The sequence below is a fragment of the Barbus barbus genome (assembly GCF_936440315.1).
Source record: "Barbus barbus genome assembly, chromosome: 19".
In the NCBI taxonomy this organism is placed as follows: domain Eukaryota; kingdom Metazoa; phylum Chordata; class Actinopteri; order Cypriniformes; family Cyprinidae; genus Barbus; species Barbus barbus.
In genome coordinates this window covers 14,094,022-14,115,550 of record NC_136747.1, presented here as the reverse complement: position 1 = coordinate 14,115,550, position 21,529 = coordinate 14,094,022, and the positions used below count along the sequence as shown (strand labels likewise).

At 37.6% G+C, this 21,529-nt stretch overlaps 1 protein-coding gene across 1 annotated transcript in view; it reads right to left on the bottom strand.

The window, feature by feature from the left end:
- Nucleotides 1-820: 820 nt before the first annotated feature.
- Nucleotides 821-21,529, bottom strand: part of LOC306885024 (neurexophilin-1-like) — a 32,616-nt gene continuing 11,907 nt past the window's right edge. Inside the window, exon 2 of the mRNA XM_079441334.1 lies at nt 821-2,745. Coding sequence (XP_079297460.1) covers nt 1,981-2,745 — 765 coding nt within the window. The 3' untranslated portion in view covers nt 821-1,980. The remainder of the gene's footprint in view (nt 2,746-21,529) is intronic.

The window sequence follows — 21,529 nt, the reverse complement described above, 5'->3', positions numbered from 1 at the left end:
AGTGAAGTCTAGTTTAGTGGTTTTCAGTCATAGCAAAGCAGTTTCAAATGCCTAACAATCATAAAGCAGTTTAAAAATATAAATATATGGATTTTATGCACTGAAATATTGCCATAATGCTTAATATTCTTTGTATAGATAGATAGATAGATAGATAGATAGATAGATAGATAGATAGATAGATAGATAGATAGATAGATAGATAGATAGATAGATAGATAGATAGATAGATAGATAGATAGATAGATCACACAACTCAACTTTTATGTTGATTAGAAAGAGAAAATTTAAAGCAAACTTCAGACAGCTCCAAAATGAGTCTGTCTGCAAAACCCCTGTGGACAGGTGATAAAGACACAAACCTAGCACCCTCTTTAATTACTGATAGGTTGCGAGCCAGCTAAACTCTTTGGATTGTTCCCGCTGGAGGCCCTAATCACTTTAAAGTGGGCCGCTGATCCTAACTGCTACATTGGAGTGTTCTGTGGCAGTGAAACAAACACTATCGGTCTGCTGGTCTCACCCGATCCCATTTCCTGCCACTGAGACATAGCGCATCTGCAAATGAACGATCTCCCTGCTCATGCTGGGAAATGGGGAGCGGTTTCGTTTAGAGATAGTAAAAGAGAAAATTATAATTTATGTATAGTTTTAAATGGGCTTAAATATTTCACAGTTGTAATTTAGATTTCAATACCTCTCTGCTCTATCCCTTCTCTGACATTTACAAATTACAAATGAAAAAGATAAGCATGTAATAAAAAAAAAAATTTTCATATCACATTCTGAGAAACACACAATAACAAAGACTCCACCTGATAAAACTTTCAGTATTTTATTCATTTGTACATCTCCATCCCCTTGTTCCCCCTGAAAGTAAACATGATCATACAGATGATAAGTACTTCTAATATATATTTTTGACAGTTTTACAGCCCCTGTACAAGAGCATGGATGTCATGGAGTTCACATCTACATCAGCAACATCAGTTTCTTTGTCCAAAGGACCGAGAACAAGCATATATGAGATTGGGAGCTGAGAGAGAGAGAGAGAGAGTGTGGGGTTTTGGGTTAACAGACAATGAGTGAAGGCATTTACAGAAGCAGCTCCATCAGGATCAACTATGTACAATACAAACCATTCATACAAATTAGGCTCTAGATATAGAATTCATTACATTACAGTGTATTATAAGTGACAATGAGCAAGCCCTCCAACCATTCCTGGATCTTATTAAACTACAGGACACAGCTCGGGCCGAACAATCCGCAATTATTACAGTACAGCTTCTTTATAATAGGTAGAAAACATGCCTGTAGTTAAGGCCTGCTCATAACCAGCAGAACAAAGCCATTCTCCTCATCTTTGGGCCTTTGGGCTGAGAGGAATAACTCAAGAACATGTGGGGACTCCAGGGCTGTTGAAAAGTTTGTAGGTGGAGGGAACATTGAGATTCTGATCGCGAATACTTCTCCTGCGAGCCACCAGCTAAACGAAAAAGTCCTACTGTATCTACACCTTCGTGGCCTTTTGGCAGTTGTAATAAACATGTACGTACTTGTACAAATTAACTAAGTAAACAAATATTCTTAAAATCAATCACTTGCACAATTCTAAATTAAAACAGAACATTACAAGACAAAACAGAGTTTACATGGTCATACAAGAAACACTCCAGTGGTAAAATAATATTCTAAGAACATTAAAAAATATAAACAATAAATTAACAATAATATGTGCTTTAACTTAAAAGATACCAAGTGAGCAAATAAAAGCACTAGGTTATGCCCTCAAATGAAAGTTTAGTGTGTTACTGGTGCAAATAGCCAAATTCTTCTCTTTTCAAGTCGATTTAATAGATCCGGGCCATGAGCGCATGGTATGGGCAGTTCGGGGAACATGTATTTGTTGTGGATGGGGAGAGAGCTCCATCCTTTGCCTCTCGTTGTCCTTCGTGTGGATGTTGTCAGCGGCTACCTTCAGCCGGAAGGGAAGTAAGGAGTATCGCTGTGGTAGTTATAATCTGGGCAGACTTTCTGCACTAGCTTGTAGTCGGTGCTGTAGAAGGAGATGTAAATGCAAATTACTTTGAAGGGCTTCGAGCAGAGCCAGGATACGTGGCTTTGCGTCTGCTCCTGGTAACATGTCTTGGACGGGTCGAAGTTGCAGAGCGTGTTCTTGGAGCCCCTCTCCACCTTCTCGTACTCGATGCGGCAGTTGAAAGACTTGGAATCCTTGGAGTCAATGACCGACTGCTGGGCCGTCAAGTCAAACTCCACGATTTTGCTGGGCGGGACCAGGCTGACGGACACGTTGCCCTGGCCCGTGGAGTTATGGCGGAAGAAGACGCTGAAGGTGCCGTTGCCATGATCGACAATCTTTCCAGTGATCAGGAGGTTGAGCTTGACCGTTTTGATGTTGGAGTGGAAATCTCCCCAGCCGAACATTTTCTTGAACTTGCCCGTCTTGACCATTGGCCGCCGTTTGGCTCGAGGCCTGGAGTCCTGCAGATCCGTGGTATTCCTCAGCCACTCCCACAGATCCTGCTCTGAGTAAGGCTCCGGAGTGTCATAGTGCAGGTCCAGGGCTGTTGCGTTTTCCTTCCCATGGAGAGTCTGTGATAGAAGTCGACTGATGGACAAGTCCTTACTGCTTTCTGTCCATATATGCTTTAGTGTCGACTTGGGGCTCCCTGATTTGAGCAGCTCTGACTTCCCCGGGATAGAACCGTGGGCACTTGAAACCTAAGAAAACAAGATGGAGAGGACGTTACTGAGCCATCTTAACCTTAAAGAGCTGCAGAAGACGCATAATGCAAAGCAAGTGAGCATTTCATCCAGTGCCGCTTGACAGGAAAAAGGAATTAAGTGGATATTACTCTTGATTCGGGAGATATTGACCCCTCACCCCCACACAATCATGTAGTCTCCTACTCAACAGACAGATCAAATGGATTAGGATGAGGGGGGAAAAAAGATAATCGATCGAGCCCGCTAGCTTCAATTTGCAACGTGTTAGCTGACAGGAGCTGTCTGGGAAATTGAACGGAGCGTGGCGAATGAGAAAAAGAATACAACGATCAAACTCGCCACGTCGTGCGGTCGGGGAGGGGATCTCCGCCGGCCCTCCCTAATAATGCCGGTGACTATTCTTTGAGTAAAGAGCAGACTATTAACCAGCCAGTGCTCCTTGAATTGATGATTGATGAACCACTGGGTTCTCTCCATTTAGTGCAGATGAGCGGAATTAGGTCCATACAGGGCCTGGCGGAGCACCTTGACATTGATTGCCTGATTTCTACTGTAAGACCTGACAGCAGATCCGTCTTGCGGTGGTTTTTGCATCTCGAGGGCTACCCCTGGGATCGATAGTTAGAAAATAAGGTCTCGCTACCAATCTGCCCGACCCTTCGGACAGAATGCCTCACAGCATGTGCGAGAGCGAGGGCGATGCGAGTCCATTTTAAACACAGTGCTGGGTGGGAGCAAGGCCATGTGGCTCACTTAAGGATTTTATGTTGCGAACCTGAAAGGTAATCGATACCTGACTTGAAGAGTGGTTCAAAATGCAAATTAAGAGAAGTTTAACTTAAAAACTTGGGAATTGCACGATAGTGGTCTGCTCGTGTTCAAAACTCACATTAAATATTTGTTAAAAAATGAATGAATCAAAACACACAACGCAACATGCACCTGACAAGCACCCACACTACTGATGAAGAACCCTTGGAAGAGAGTTCAAATATGTTTCTAATGAAATTAGGGATCATTACTCTTCCTCATGTGTGGAGTAAGAGCCCTTGCCCTGTACTAAAAGAGAGTAATATGTTTTGCGCTCTGGGAGCATGATTAAAGACAGAGTTATTATTTATTAATGGCTAATTGCTGAAGGGGCAATACAAACATTCCAAGGCTGAACAACTTTCAAGGAGCTATTTGTGTGAAGTTCAGTGCAGCCTGACCGACTGGGAGGGTACTTGCATTGATAAATTGATCTTTATAGTGCTTATTTTAGCAAAATATTGAGGGGAAAACATGTTTTCATGGTTTATGTATTCATCATTCAATGGATTATAATGTAATGCAATAAAACATTTGCAAAACATTTTAACAAGTGTCCTGGGTTATGTAACATACAGTCAGTATATAGTCAGCTAGTCATGATCATATTAATATTAAAATTATTATATAATAATTCTTACTACCACTACTACTACTAATTTTAATAATACTAATTTTAAATCAGTTTAATTGGTTTTGCATTATTTTAAATTGTAATTTGTTTTATGTACTTTATTTTCTTGTTATTTTATATTTATTTCTTTATTTCTTATTTTTATTGTATTCCATGAAATTCATTCAGTATGTTTTCTGTAATGCACTTTGTAAACACTGTTTTAAAAGATGCTATAGAAATAAAGCTGTATATACTAAACCCTAATAGAGTAATCAGGATCTTGTATCACCCTGAAATTTTATTGATGACTGGCTAACCTGCTTATTACAAAGCTAATTACCAAATAAATGGACACAAAATGAAGTTGAAATTATTTTACTGCAAAGAAATTTGTCAAAACTCAAGTATGCAGCTTAAATGTCATTATACCAAAATATTTGATGGCAGAATACCGCAATTGACCAATCAGAATAAAGCATTTCCGATATTCATTCTAGCGGAGTCATTACAAAACAGCTATTTAAAAGTTAAAGGTAAATCCTGAGACTTGCATTCAACAACTGAAAAAAAAAAACAGACAGTTTCTAACTCTTTGCCTATGGCTAGTCTGTATCTGTCCACCTTTAGCGACCTTAAAAAGCTCACAGGTGGACAGCACAAACAGCAAAACACTGGCCAGGAGTCAGTTCTCCTGGGCATAAAGCCTGCACACATAGCGGCTGTCTGAACGCAAGCCTGGTCTGTCCAGTCTGTCTTGCCATGACGGGCTTGGATCCAGCCCGACTGCTGGAGATTTACGGAGCCAGCTGCAGTGCTCACCTGAGGCAACAATGCATCTGGTAAACACATTCGGGGGGAGTCACGGCCAAGCCCTTCCCACCTCACCCACTGACAGCCGGCCAGCCAGGCACAAACAGCTGGGCTCCCCCAGGCACTGCACTGCATCAGGTCAGCAAGAGCAGCATGTGTACACCAATCTGCGTGCCTGGTGTGAGTCTGCCTGCTTTAAGAACTTCAAGGCTGACAGATCAGATCATATTGGTTACATTCTTAATCCCAACAGCAAGCTGAGCAACATCAAACATTATAAGTATTAAAAGGCTTTTACAAATGCAAACATTGTTCATTCCAACAATACAGGATTCAGGACATGCTGTTCATCAACATGGGGAGTTAGCAAAAAGACGTTTTTAATATCATCCAGTTGGAGGGTTGCGCAAATGGCTATTCTGGACTATGTTTAATTGACATGGCATCTGAAAACACAAAAGCCATGATGGGACAAACAAAAAACAATGCAAGACATGATACAACAGCCTAAGATGTCCATCTGATTATTATTATTAATATTAGGGATGAATTTAAAGATCTAGTGCAAATATTCAAACAAGTAAAGCACTGCAACTACAATGGTTTATATTATGAGATATATAATGAGAAAAACAATACATAATTTTCACAATATATAGTTAAAAGCAGTGCAAATTAAATTCAGCAACTTGCCAAACAATTGTTTTTAAATTATGAACAGTCACTGGTGTGCCAAAGTCTAACAGAAAATTACACACTGCAACATGGAGAGGTAACAATATAGTGAGTAGTTTAACACCACTGACTGCATTTAACCTTGAAATATATGCTCTATGACTGCACTGCAGTACCAACTAACGGCAAGAATCAGACCCTGCTTGCCTAACATACGCCAGAGCTACATTTGGTCCTAATTAATGATAGCAGATTAAATGGAATAATTACGCAGGCTAATTCTAAAAATGCAATTATGTTATTGCCACACATTTGTGTTTCTATTTTAATGTTAATTTGCACTAATTAAGGTATTAATATGCATCAATAAGTCAACTACAGTGTTAGCTAGCATATTATTGACACATTGATTACATCGCCAAGGCTGTTTACTTAGCAAGTGAAACATTACAATGTGCTTGTTCCCAGCATTTCTGCAGGTGTCCATATTTTTAAAACCGGCCCATTACAAGGGAACATTGAAATACGCTTTTTAAAATCATACTCAGCCTTGGCTTCAGGGGGTGTCCTTTAAAGAGATATGATCAAGATAAAGAAAGAAAAAATAAATTTTATATTACAGAAAAATGTATCATAAATTGAAAGAGAGAGTGTGTGTGTGTGTGTGTGTGTGTGTGTGTGTGTGTGTGATGTATGTATATATATATTCTTATACATTTAACATAAAACAATCAAATATAATTTTTAAATACATATAATAAAATAATAATTAAAATAATAGTTTATATATCATTCTTATATATTATATTATATTATGTTATATTATTGAGATTTTATATATATATATCTCACTAATATATATCTCACTAATATATATATATATATATTAGTGATCGACCAATATTGATTTTTTTATGACTGACACCGATACCAATTATTTGCTTGTTTATGTGCCCGATAACTGATATGCAGAACCAATATTTATTTACTGTTATAAAGTAAATAAATAACTAAGTGAAGTAAGTCCATACTTCACTTAGGGTTTTCCTCCTTTCAGTCATCTTAACAAAAAAAAAAAAAAGGTTGTTCTTTCATGTTAAATTTAATCTTTATATTACAACAATAAACCCATTTTATTTATAAAAAGCATCATCTGATGTTAACAATAAGCAAAAGAATGTCTATAGTTTTCAAATGGAGAAAATAAAGAACAGGAGTCATATCAACTTCATTTTAAACTACAGTTTTAGGTATATAAGCTGTTTAATAGGCTAACGAGTGAAAAATTATTCACTGGATAATGTTAATTCACTGAATAATATTCTCTGGAATATCGAAATAGGCTATAATAAACAAAACATTGTATTTTATTGCATTTCTCAACTGGTATGTTATATCAGAATTCTTAATAATTTAAGAATTTATCTATTTAATGTTACACAGAACTATACTCAAACTGCGATCGCTCGCAGAGATAATTAATTTCCATAGAAATGTATTTATTTAGATGTTTATTGGTGAAATAATGATTATATAGTAAATGTTAATATAATTTAGCGTGTTTCAAACAAGTGAATCTTGTTAAAAGTTACATGCGGTGGCCGTGCTGGAGCATTTCTTGAGCATCAACCCGCTGAGTGAACTGCAATATGAAAGCGGCTTCACGAGACTAATGATGAGCATATACAACAGAGAGATAATTAAATTCAGCGCTTTTATTTCCAGCACGCGCTCATTCATGGCTGTATTTTTTAATTCATGCAAAGTTATGTCTTTATTGGGAGAGGACTTGACGGATTATCTTGCGTAACTCTGTGAGTTCTTATTTCTTAGAGCCAAGCTGCATAAACTGCATATCAGGCATTTATGTAATACATCTAATTTGTGCATTAATGCCTGTTATGTTAAATAAAGTTTACTAACTACAGCAAATCAAGTACCTGTGAATACGTTGATGTTGTCTCGTCTCCCCTTAGACGCGCTGCAATGGCGTTCCTGCATGTAATTCTCAAAACAACCATTTATCGGTGAATCCGATATTACAAAACCGATATCCGATTATGGTAAAATGCTTAAATATCGTGAAAAATGTTGGTAAATCGATATATCGGTCGATCTCTAATAATGACCATTGTTATAATAGCTTTTGTAAAACAACAGTAGTAAGAGAATAAGCAGAGGGAGTAGATAAACCCAGAGTAGAGGAAAAACAGTCTCAACTGTGACCCTGAGAGCAAATTTCACCACTTCCCTTTACACTACAGAAATACACTAAACGTGACATGAGGGGAGAAAACACGTCCGCCTGAGATAAACATCCCAGAGAAAACACGGTCCTTATCAATAAAACCGCTAAGTCGAGGCCGAAACCTCCACCGTGCAAAACAATATGCCATAAAAATGTTCAGCGGATGTTCAGTGCCTCACTTTAACAACCTCCCAAACAACGTTTACAGCCTGGGAGATGAGATAAAACGGTGCATATCTTCTTCCTCCTCAGCAATTCACTGCCATCCACAACCTAGACACTTAAACAAGGCACCTCATGCTGCGGCCGTCCCGAAAGAAATGAAAAGGCAAGGCAAAAATGAAGATGGATTTGAACTAAATCCACTTCTGCTAACAAAGCACTCGCAGGCTTTGCTAGCCCCCCTTTCCTTGCTGCCTGCCGCGTGCTTTTGGTTTGTAGGAGTGTGAGGCATTGCACTGCCCCATTAGCGGCATAACTAAGCACTGTGCTTTAGGATGGGCTGCTGGGGCAGAGGCATGCTTGCTGCAAGAGTTGGACAGCTGCTAAGCAGCCATGGAATATCAGGCTGTGACCATGCACTAGAACTGCCTAATGGTGTCATAAGAAGACCGTTAGACGCACCATTAAAGCAGGCTGTCATGCTCGTTGTGTATAGCAGCCGGTGTGTGTTTGTAACAATGCCCATGGACTCCCCTGATACAGTCAAATAGGTATTGCACAGAAGTGTAACACACAGACTGTACAGAAAAAGTTCTGTATTTCACATAATCTGAGATGCCCAGATGCATTTCCTGCATTTACGAATGTAATTATAAAAAGAACCAAATGAGGATACTAAAACACATGTCTGTTTCAGCATCACAGGAACTAATTTGAAAACAATGGTAGCAGAATACGATCATCAGTCTTTGTTAATAGAGGTCGTTTACACAAAACGTGTTCTTGCATTTAAAACACAAGACGCTGCACTGAGCAGTAAACAACATGTTTTTAAAAGTTTAAGTGCATTTAAATATTCAGCTATAGTGTGGATTTACATTGTTAAATTATTTATGTGCAGCATAAATTGGAAAGTAAATGCGTTCTGTGTGAACTGGCTCCATTGGGGCCCATTTGCTCAGAATGTGTTTTTACATAAAACATGTGAGACGTCGTGCTGAAGAATGTGAAAGTTCAACTTTGAAAACATGACATAAAAAAAATGTGACACCCAAACTCAAGGCACTGACAAATCTGCACAATGGTCAACGGCATTTGGCTAGTGAAGGTTTACAACTGGTAAAAATCCAACATAAAGTCAAAAGTAAAGCAAATTTTGTGTGAACAAGCCTCATTGGGGTCCATTTACACAGAATACATTACTGTGTTTAAAAAGGTGAGATGCAGGACAGTGGAATTAATTATTTTTTTTTTATGTGTTTAGTTTAATTTCAGGACAACGATCAAACACGTTCTAGTCTAGCATGTGTTTACGCAGAAAAACAATGGGAAGCAGTGCAGCAGAATGCAAAAATGCGTTCAGTGTGAATGCTGTCCGTTTTCAGATTCATTTTAGGTAAACATGCTGTGTGAGCAAAACTGGTTTCAGATCTAGTCACGTGACTCAAATGATACGCACAATACTCAGTTAAAAATAATTAAAAAGCATTCAAAGCTGCTGTCCATTGATTCATATTTGACAAATAATCCGGCTCTTCATAAGCTTGTGTCATATTAACTGTACTAAGACCTTTATTTGTTTTCTTGTCATCTTTTGGTCATTACAGGTGAAATTCACCAAATGTGAGAACAAAAAAGGGCACTTGTTTATAGAAGTGCAACTAAAATAGCCTACTCTATATAGGCTATTGTAAAACATTTGAGACTGACACCTGCTATTAAATAGGGTTCTCAATCCCAAACAGTGAATGCAGTCATTTAACAGCATAATTGCTACACTGCTGCACATACAGTAACATACCAACTCTAACAAGGCTGTTTGGAATCTTAAAAGGACACATATTATGGTAAGATTAAAGTGAACTAGACTAGACAAAGCAAAGCTCCTAAATTCACCAGATCACGCATTAAAAATTATTACACATGCAAAAACTGGCCATTGAGATTCGTTATGGTATGATTTTGTTTTAAAGAGGATGTGATGGAGATTTATTACTAATCACAGAACAGGCTTGACTGATGAGATGCGCATGACAATCACATGCTATTTATCGTGCAGCCCTATAACATTACACAGGGAACAGTAACAACAGCCACTGGCTTCTGCACTTTAGAGTTTTGAAAACATTATCCATACAAAACTGTAATTTACAGACAAAGCATGTAGCTTATTTCAGATCCAGTTGGTCGTTTCATCTTTCATGAAAAGTTTAATTACAAACTTTCCATCACACTATGCCTTATTTACAAAACAATCTCCAGACAAATGTAAGAACAAACAAATAATTCTCCAAAGCGATCCAGGACACCATTAAAAAGAAACCATCTACTTATTCTGAAGCTGAGGTCCTTTTTAAGTCTGTACAGAGACGCAAATGAGCCGTTTAATCTGGACACAAAGCGAACACTCTTTGACTCTACCATTTTTTTTACCATTTGTCAGGAGTAGCTCAAGCGCATGGACTATGTTTGGATTTGACGACATGACGACATGAAGTGTCAGCCATCAAGTGACTGCACCTCTAGTGGGCAGGGCATTTAGAACTATTCTTGCTCTGGAGGCAAAATGTCTTATGCAAAGGTATTTGCCTGTATGGCATCACAAATCCCACAATCAGGGGCATCACAATTAGGGGGAAAAAGGGGGACAGAGTGCATAGGGCCCAGAGGCTGAGAGGGGCCCACAACGATGTCCACTGGGGGGCCCGACTGAGATCATCAGCCAAATCCCCCTCCCCTCCTGTCCCCATAGACCAGTTCGGTTTTTGCAAACAGTGAATAAATTCTGACTTTATTTTTGCAATTCCGAGATTATATCTCACAATTCTGATAAGGAAAAACAGCTCGTCATTCTCTCTTTTCCCCTCAGCTCGGAATCATGAGTTTATATCCCTGACCTGCCTTTTTTTTCTCAGAGTTGACAAACTCGCTATTTTGATTTAAATCAAAATCAAATCAAAGTCCAAACTAGGAGATATAAACTTGCATTTGTGAGAAAAAAAGGTCAGAATTGTGAGATAAAATAGGTAAATGCTATGCAAAATGTTAGTAGTAAATAGGTTTAAATAGTTTTTTCTATTATTTTATGTTATTATTATTTTTGTGCATTTTGTGTCTGTATGTATGTATGGTTGGACTGCTGCCTATCTTGGTCAGGACACTCTTGAAAAAGAGATTTTTAATCTCAGTGAGTTTCTTCCTGGTTAAATAAAGGTAATAATAAAAAAATTAAAAAAATCATGCTGTAACTGTAGGGCTATACAATATATCCCCTATGAACTGCACACAGTATGTGAATATTATGTAGACCTGTTGTTTAAAGTGCCTCTATTATGGATTTTTGAAAATTACCTTTCATGCAGTGTGTAACACAGCTCTAAGTGAACGAAAACAACCTGCAAAATTTTAAATCTGAAAGTGCACCATGTATAAAGTTATTGTCTCTCAACAGAAAGAGTCGACTCTGAATCATTGAAACAAGTAGTTTTTAAAATGAATCCCAAGCAGTTTCATGTTGACTCAACATGAAACATTAGCATATTGCCCGCCCACTTGTTGGTCTTTTCCTGTTGGTCTGAATGAAAATGCAAATTAATTCTTTGCCACTAGACACCCCTTTTGGAGCAGTAAAATAGCTTTTTCCATGGTAACGCTGTACATAAAGCATCACTGTGCTCACAAACGCTGCTTTATCAGACATTACAGGCATGATGCAATGAAAATGAGACCAATCGGACCAATCACCGCAGATTAGTGTCACGCAAAGGAGGGGTTTGGAAAACTGAATCGTTGAGTGAATCGTTTGGGAGTCGTTGAGCAAGTAAGGTAAAAATAAATGCATATTATAAGACAATGAAAGTGTTTTTTTGACCTTGCAAGCAATATGAACCTTTCGTTACCCATGATAGGGGCACTTTAAGTCAAAAGAAGAGTAATCATAGCAGTTTTCATCCATAGTTTGTCCATTTAAATGTCTGCATTTAGCTTCAAATGGCGTCTTTGAGGATTAGAAAAGCTAGAAAAATATAATTTTTTACTTTTTAATTTTTTTTACCCATTTCCCTCCACTTGTTACAGGTGTTTTTCTGCAACCACAATGCGTGTGCAGCTGCAAGTGAGTAACTGTGACGTCTATTCCAAATTGGTCTATAGAAAATTCTGTGCAATGGGCCCAGAATCCCTAGCGACTTCACTGCCCACAATATCAAAATGAGCTGTTTTTGGAGATAGGTTACATTCTTTGTCTATAATGGGAATGACGTTTTGAATGTTCTAATGATACAAAAACCTCTTATATGTCAATAGATCAAAGCTGATGTGATTTCTCATGTTATGACCCCTTAAAATGGCTCTTTAAAGTGTGAAATGGACTTAAATTAGTCCCTGTCAGTTGACTTTGGTGTCACAGCTTAAGACAAACACTCAACAGCAGAATGAAGCACCCATGAACCACAGTTTACTAACATTATACAAATATTAAAAATACTACAAAACATGGTTCCTTTAAAACAGCACCCCAAAATGTAGCAGTGAAAGTCCAACATCATCTCAATACTATTCCCAAGGAGGAGCCCCCAGTTCTCTTCCTGAGCAATGCAGATTTTGTTGAGCCAACTCCACTGCTGAGCGCTGATATTTACTGTGGAAATCTTGAGACTAATGTGGCCTGAGGCTCCATAAATCAAAGCAGGCTTCCCTTTGTCAGCATCGCAGATGGCCCCGCCGCCCAATCACCCCAATTAAGAGCCGAGAAGGCAAGAGAGAAGAACACAGACGCAGCAAGACGCAGAGAGGAAAAGTGAGCGTGTGAGAAGAGAGCAAGAGGAAGAGAGGGCACCTGTCCCGCTGTCATATTCGGGGGGCCTCCTCTGATGAGTGATTCGGGGCCTTCCTCTTAGCCACTTCAGCGCAGAATTAATGATGGCAAACAAAAGCCAGCGCATCGCTCCTCACAGCTATTTGTGGGAGACTTCTCTCTCTACTCCTTTCCCTCTGAACTAATCCTCAATGTCACACTTAATGAGATTTTAGGCTGGAATAATAAACTGAAGCTGTGCTGCTCTTCTCCAAATCATTTCTTCTACTCCTATTGTTTATTTATTTTCCTTTTTTGCAGACCTGAATCTATACCATGCCATTAGACACCTGCGCTAGCTACATCTGCAGCAGAAATTGGAAGGGGCTGCATACATGCCATATACTTCTCAGAATTGTATAGTATGTAACATCATGAATCTGTTTAAATAACTAATATGGTGATCAAAAAATTGAGTTTCAATTTAGTTTCACTATTTGGATGAATGCTGTATGTTTTTGCATGTGTGTGTCTGATACATTTGTTTATAACTACTATGGTGATTATAAAAGTAATTGAATATCAATTTAGTTTCAATATAACATGCTGTATGTTTATGTGTATGTGTGTTTTCCTAGAAGGACTCAAGTTGTTTCCTGGACCAGTGTTAAAAGTAATATTAATTAAAAAAGAATACTGGGTCTAATAGAAAAAAAAAAAATGGCTTGGACTGACAAACTCAAAAGAAAACAATTTTTACTGCAAGTAAATTTTACAAAGAATTACAAACGGTTGGCAAATAACACACTGGATTAAATGTGAAATTTAAACAGAACATCTGAACTAGTATTTTCTTGTAATAATTAATAAAAAATAAATAAAACAATGATAATGTTTTATTTACAACTTAAAAAAAATAAAAACAGTGCACGTTTATCAGTCCCATCTATCTATATTTAGTCCAGCCCATTTTGTAGTTAAATCCAGTACACAAAGTTTATTTACCTCCAAAATACAATTTTAACCCGTACACAAAACAAGCATAATCCATAGGTTGGTAATAAATAAATGACCAACATCTAAACTGTAAATAAATAATTATATCAAATGGCTTCTTCGTAATTATATGTGGAAGTCAATGGCAATTTCTGAGTGAAAACGGTTTCTGTTTCTTTTTTCTTTTTCTCTGTGTACTATCATTAACTTTAAAAGACCAAACAAATGCATTAACACATTTCAAATGCAAACACACAAAGAAAAACATATCCTAGTATCTCTCCAAGGCTTCATAAGAGGCTTCACATTTCAGAAAATGTTGGTGTTGTGCAGTGTCAAGTGTATTTATACATGTATGTTTTGTTCTTTTGGGTGAAGTGGTAGGAGGGTTCAAGAGTCAGGTAAAGAGGAGTGCTCTCCAGGGAGGCTGCCATTATAATGCACACTCGTCGCTCAAAATCAAATTAAGCCTGTAATCCAATAAACTGCCATTTCTGCTGCAAGTGACCCCACAGGACCTCATTTCAAATCCGTGACAAGCTTTAATCAATATGATTTAGTGGTTGAGGACACAAATAATTCAGCCGAGGAGAAGTGAAACGCTGTTCTGCCACTGTCTCCATACTGGAAATCTGCTGCGGTGTTTTATAGACGGCCTGTGGTGTGTTACAGTGCCGCATTGATTTGCGGATGCAATGTGATGGAGAGAACAGAGAGAGATGCGAGGAAAAAGACAGGAGCTGCTATCATGAGACCCCCTCAAGGAGCATTTAACTGAAAGTCAGAGATCAATATGCTCATGTCCATCGGAGCGGGCCATTGACAGGGCTACTTACAGGTTACAGTATCTGCCATTGCCACTTTAACCTGCCGATGGGCTCTTTGCTTCCTGATCCCATCTCACTTTCATCTGTTTGGTGTCAGGTAAACCAGAAGCAATCATATCTAGATAATGCTATACTGGATTCTCTGATAGAAGGCTGATGCTTTATTTGCCCATGTAAACATTATGAATACACAATGCAATCATTGATGTTTGGGCTGGATTTGTATAATTTTTCAGTGTTTTTTTTTTTTTTTTTTTTGTACTGTGCTCTGAACAATATGATTAAAATTGAAATGAAGAGCAAACAATGAGATGTGCATTTGAGCCTGATTCCCCTGTCACTTTGGTTTGTGTTATTTCATTCAGGGGAAATACACAAGGAATACTAAAAAAAAGAAATATATTACCGAACAAAAATTACTTTACTTTGAAGCTAGAGTTTAAACATACCCTAGTAAAAAAGTACTAATAAATACATTTATTTTATAAGTATAGCTCAAATCTATTAACTGACATATTGCTTGAGACTTACTGATTAAAACAAAAATGGTAGTTAAACTTTATTTGGAGTACTACTTGTTTGCACAATGCACGTTTCTTAATATTAAGCCTAAAATGTGTTTTAATGTCACTATTGATGAGGATTGTACAGGTCCTTCTCAAAAAATTAGCATATTGTGATAAAGTTCATTATTTTCTGTAATGTACTGATAAACATTAGACTTTCATATTTAGATTCATTACAACACAACTGAAGTAGTTCAAGCCTTTTATTGTTTTAATATTGATGATTTTGGCATACAGCTCATGAAAACCCAAAATTCCTATCTCAAATTAGCATATCATGAAAAGGTTCTCTAAACGAGCTATTAACCTAATCATCTGAATCAACTAATTAACTCTAAACACCTGCAAAAGATTCCTGAGGCTTTTAAAAACTCCCAGCCTGGTCCATTACTCAAAACCGCAATCATGGTAAGACTGCCGACCTGACTGCTGTCCAGAAGGCCATCATTGACACCCTCAAGCAAGAGGGTAAGACACAGAAAGAAATTTCTGAACGAATAGGCTGTTCCCAGAGTGCTGTATCAAGGCACCTCAGTGGGAAGTCTGTGGGAAGGAAAAAGTGTGGCAGAAAACGCAGCACAACGAGAAGAGGTGACCGGACCCTGAGGAAGATTGTGGAGAAGGACCGATTCCAGACCTTGGGGGACCTGCGGAAGCAGTGGACTGAGTCTGGAGTAGAAACATCCAGAGCCACCGTGTACAGGCGTGTGCAGGAAATGGGCTACAGGTGCCGCATTCCCCAGGTCAAGCCACTTTTGAACCAGAAACAGCGGCAGAAGCGCCTGACCTGGGCTACAGAGAAGCAGCACTGGACTGTTGCTCAGTGGTCCAAAGTACTTTTTTCGGATGAAAGCAAATTTTGCATGTCATTCGGAAATCAAGGTGCCAGAGTCTGGAGGAAGACTGGGGAGAGGGAAATGCCAAAATGCCTGAAGTCCAGTGTCAAGTACCCACAGTCAGTGATGCTGGTGTTGGTCCACTGTGTTTTATCAAGGGCAGGGTCAATGCAGCTAGCTATCAGGAGATTTTGGAGCACTTCATGCTTCCATCTGCTGAAAAGCTTTATGGAGATGATTTCATTTTTCAGCACGACCTGGCACCTGCTCACAGTGCCAAAACCACTGGTAAATGGTTTACTGACCATGGTATTACTGTGCTCAATTGGCCTGCCAACTCTCCTGACCTGAACCCCATAGAGAATCTGTGGGATATTGTGAAGAGAAAGTTGAGAGACGCAAGACCCAACACTCTGGATGAGCTTAAGGCCGCTATCGAAGCATCCTGGGCCTCCATAACACCTCAGCAGTGCCACAGGCTGATTGCCTCCATGCCACGCCGCATTGAAGCAGTCATTTCTGCAAAAGGATTCCCGACCAAGTATTGAGTGCATAAATGAACATAATGGCCATTCTTTTATTGGTTGGATGAAATATGCTAATTTTTTGAGATAGGAATTTTGGGTTTTCATGAGCTGTATGCCAAAATCATCAATATTAAAACAATAAAAGGCTTGAACTACTTCAGTTGTGTTGTAATGAATCTAAAATATATGAAAGTCTAATGTTTATCAGTACATTACAGAAAATAATGAACTTTATCACAATATGCTAATTATTTGAGAAGGACCTGTATAATCTTTGAAAAATATCAGTCTTTAAATGCAAGATATTTAAAGTATACTTAAAATAGTTCCACTTTAGCACAGTCATATATACTTAAGTATATCTTTAGATGGACTTCAGCAGTACTTATGCACAATTTAAGTGCATTAAGCACAAAATTATAGTTGTTCCAATTTAGCAGACTTTAAATTTACCAGCTTACTATAATAAAAGTACAATTGCAGTGTATTTTTATTAAGTACATACATATGTAACGGTTCTACTTCGCCTCGCTCCGATATGTATTTTTCAGTAGGGCATGCTTAATATGGCTGCAAAGGCCAGACAATTAATGGTATTTGACAATTAATGCCAAAAGCGAGTCTCATCTTAAAATAGTTTAGTTTGCAATAATGACCCTTAGACTGTCGATTCAGACATGATTACCTACCTATTGGGTGATTAAAAAATGTGCTGGGAGGAAAACAGCTTTTTACTCTGAAATACTCCAGTCCAAGCAATCATGGACTTCTGCAGTCAGATGTTTCCTAATATTCATATCGCAATGCTGTATTTCAAATCATTAAACCATCTTTTCAAATCATACCATGGACTTGGTCCCTCTTTTCATACAATGCAACTGCTGGCAACTCATGTCCATGGATTGTAGTAAAAAAGGACATCAGTTTTTGTTGTTGTAGTCTTCATCTTGTCACCAAGCCAAATGATTTGTATGTTTTAATGGACTCAATCAATATGTCAACATTTCTATTTGGCACCTTCAAAAGCAATATCAGGAAATTATCATGGCTTCAAAATGACCAGACAGAAAAAAAAAAGAATATGCCAAAGCTACTGTCTCAGAAATTATATTGGCATTTTGCCAGACATGGACAATGTGCATCTGCAAAATACCTACCAACAATAGATGGACATTCTACAGGATGCTACATCTGAATTACATCAGAAATTATATCAGTACCACTGCAGTCCTGTCTGCAGTTTGAAAGCATCTCGAGTCTAATATCAGTGCAAGAAAAGTTATATTGCATTAGGAATCATCTTCCACGATATTTCCTGCAGGGTTTACATCTGGAGAAATCCTGTGGATGCTTCAACCCACAACGTCTTCTGTCAGCTTGTAAAACGTGGTGGGGGATCTGTAATGATATGAGCGACCATCTCACCACAGTGATTAGATCCAAAGACTGCAGTGCATGCTCTTAAAACGCCTAAGGAATATGAGGCGGTTTTATAAGACCGGGTGCACCCTGTTGTGCAAACACCATTTTCACATAACGTTGAAATTAGGAAGATAACACCTACATATTCTCAAAAGGTAGAATTGAATGGATTCCAGTGGAGCTTTTTTGGCATTTTCAGGATTCATAGAAACTGAATTAGTCTTAGTTATGTAGGTAAACTTTTATTGTGAAGAGAAACTACAACACATATTGTGGTGAAAGATAACTACAGCAAATATAGCATGCTTTATATATATATATATATATATATATATATATATATATTAATGCCAAGGACAAAGTATAGTGTCATAAATGTAGTTTATATATTATCTACAATGTTAATAACTTAATGTGGAAACGCGTCATCTGTGAAAAGGGTTCATCACAAGATCTAAATATCAGTGAGCTTTCACATGAAGTTCTGGAGCGTAAAGTGCAAGAAAGACTGTATCCCTCAAAGAACTAACTTTTCTTATTAATTAATGACTCAATATCTCGGCACAGTTCAGTGCTTGTATGATACCTACTAAGAATACTAAAGCTGTCCTTAAGGCAAAGGATGGCCTTACTTCTTATTAGTTTATCAGTGCCCTGAGGTTAAAGCATGGAAATGAGGGACGAGACAGGACAACATTCCTTTCAATTCTGGTCAATTGTAAATAGGCCAGTTATTGTAACTGTACAGTAGTTTTAAACTGACTACAGAACATGATGTAATCAAAACCAGATCTTTCAAAAATATCACTGCTTTATTTAATTGCTGGCACAACTATCATCATTTTAATTAACGTGAACATAAAAGATTACTTGAGTGCCTGCATTTGATTTTTGAATATGAATTTTTCATTCATCCTCTAAAAGAAGGGAGGAACGTAAAGCAAGGTAAAGGAAAATTCACAAGGTGCTTGGTTAAAGAGATGCAAATAATCTACAAAGGCACTCGTGATAAACACTTTAGCAATTTCACACTGGAAGAGCCCCCCCCCCCCCCCCCCATCCCTCAAAAAAAAAACTCCCTAATGAAATTTAAGCAATGACTCCTGAGACAGCCGAGCTTATCACTTTCCTTCAATTACCCTCCACCAAATTGCTTTCCATTCAAGGCATGTTGCCCGATTGCACTTTTTTAAAAAAGAGCACAGTCTAAAGTTCATTTTCAACAGCATGAAGACAGGCTCTGGAGTACCTGACTGCGTATGAGCCTGGGTTCATAGACACTCAGGGCATGAAATGCTTCATATTAAAACCTCATGATATACAAGATACACGAGAGGCTGTAGGCTAAACAAAGCCAGGCACAGACATACTGTATGCATACATAAGTTGATCCCTGTTTCTCAGAAGCAGCTGACATGCTACATGGTTAACAGGCATTTCACAGTTGCATCATGCACTTAACAGCATATTGATGTGTTACCTTTTGCCTTTTGTGTAATTTTTGGGATTGCGGGTTGTGCTCCATTCAGAAATGAAAATGCCTGAGTGAAAAAAAAGCCTTTTAAATCCTAATTAAAATTTAAAAGTAAGTATAACACTGTGAAAAAAACTCAAAAGTTGAGAAAACTTAAGTTTAAGGCAACCGGCTTGAGGAGATTTTTTTAATTTTCTCAACTTGTTTTTGTAGGAGATTTTGGAGTTCTCAACTTTTTGTTTAATAAACTGAAAACAAGTTGAGAAAACTCAACAATCTCCTGAAGCTGGTTGCCTTAAACTTTTAAGTTTTCTCAACTTTTTTACAGTGAATAATTACAATCAAACTGAATTTCAAATGTTAAAACCTCAGAAGCAAAACTGCGTGTCTCTGCATGGCAGAGAATGCCAGTGGTTTGTTTCTCTGCATCTTAAATCATGTAATAAGTGTTCACGATCAGAAAAGATGCTTTTATAGACTTTGCATGTCCAGCAGTGGAAATCTGCCATCTTGAATCATGCCAACCACAGCCTGAAATCCCACAATTCATTCTGCTAGTACAGAGATTTAACTTTACAGTAATTCCAGGTATTGATTTATAATGTATTAAATTCATAATCTGATGCATAAATTATTAATTATTTTAAATACATTAATGATATAATATAATAATGAAGCTATTATACATATACTAATTAATAATATTTATATTAATTAATGTTTATTTTTACATAAACATTATATTTAGGGTTGCAAAGGGGCAGAAGATTTCTGGACAAAGTTCTGTCTCTTTGCAATCCTACTTATATTTTAATATAATATTATAAAATGAGTTTCTAGTTCCTGAGTTTGCATAAATGAATCTAATACTGCTGCATTTAGATCCACTTTACTCATCATTATTGAGTGACAATAATATTTGAATAAAATTTTTATATAATATATTTTTAATAATATCATATTTTTATGAGATAGTATTCAAAATAATATTTTGTCTCTAATGAAAATTTATTTTCTTCATTCAGAATGGTGAGAAATAAGTAAGGCTAAAAGAACTGAAGAAAATGTTCATAAGAAGCATTAATAATTACAAAGAATAATCAATATATGCCTAGTGCCAAATTTCTTCCAAATACTCACAATACTATCACTTTGTTACTCTCTGCCTTTCTGCTAATATATTCTTGAATTAATACATGATAAAGGAAATTTTAGTTAAAAAAAAAAAGGTAACAGTTTAAGAAGTTTTAAAAAGTTCATCACACTCAGCATTAATAAACATAATATATCTGAGATTAAAATATATTTAATATAATAAAGCGACTGAACATTGAAGGGATGTACTGCAAACAGATACCTTCCCATGATGCACCACAGAGGGAGGAATTCATAAATGGCCAGATGACTTTCTGGGTTATTTAGAGTTGTGTTTCTGTGATTCATATTCTCTCTCTCACACACACACACAAACACAAACAGATGGAGGAGAAGTGAGTGAAAGTGTGTGTGTGACTGAGAATGCAGGAGAGAGGGGAAGCAGAAAAGATTAATTCAAAATGACTTGCTTTTGCGCTGGTGCAGGAAAGCAGCAGCATTACAAATGAAAGTGGATTTTGTATGCTAGATTTAACCTTAAATGGTTTCGCCACGCGCCACTATCATCTCTGACAATTTCACAGGGAGGGTCAACGCCTAGTCTCCTTTCTCCCAACAGGAAATTTTATTCTCCACAGACAAATTTTCCTCATGTACATGTCCTCAATAGCACTTAGCAGATGACCCCTATTCCTCACGTCCTACTCTACGATAACAGAGAGAAAATGCATCTTGAACCAGAGTAGACTGTGCATTTAAAGGGACAGTTCACCCAAAATTCGGTCAATATTTCCTGACCCTCACCACTCGAAACCTAAATGACGTTCATTGTTCTGCAGGGAAAAAAAAGATACATTGAAAAAAAGTGTTTGTTTGTTTTGTTGTTTTCATACACTGAAAGTCAATGAAAGTCAACCCC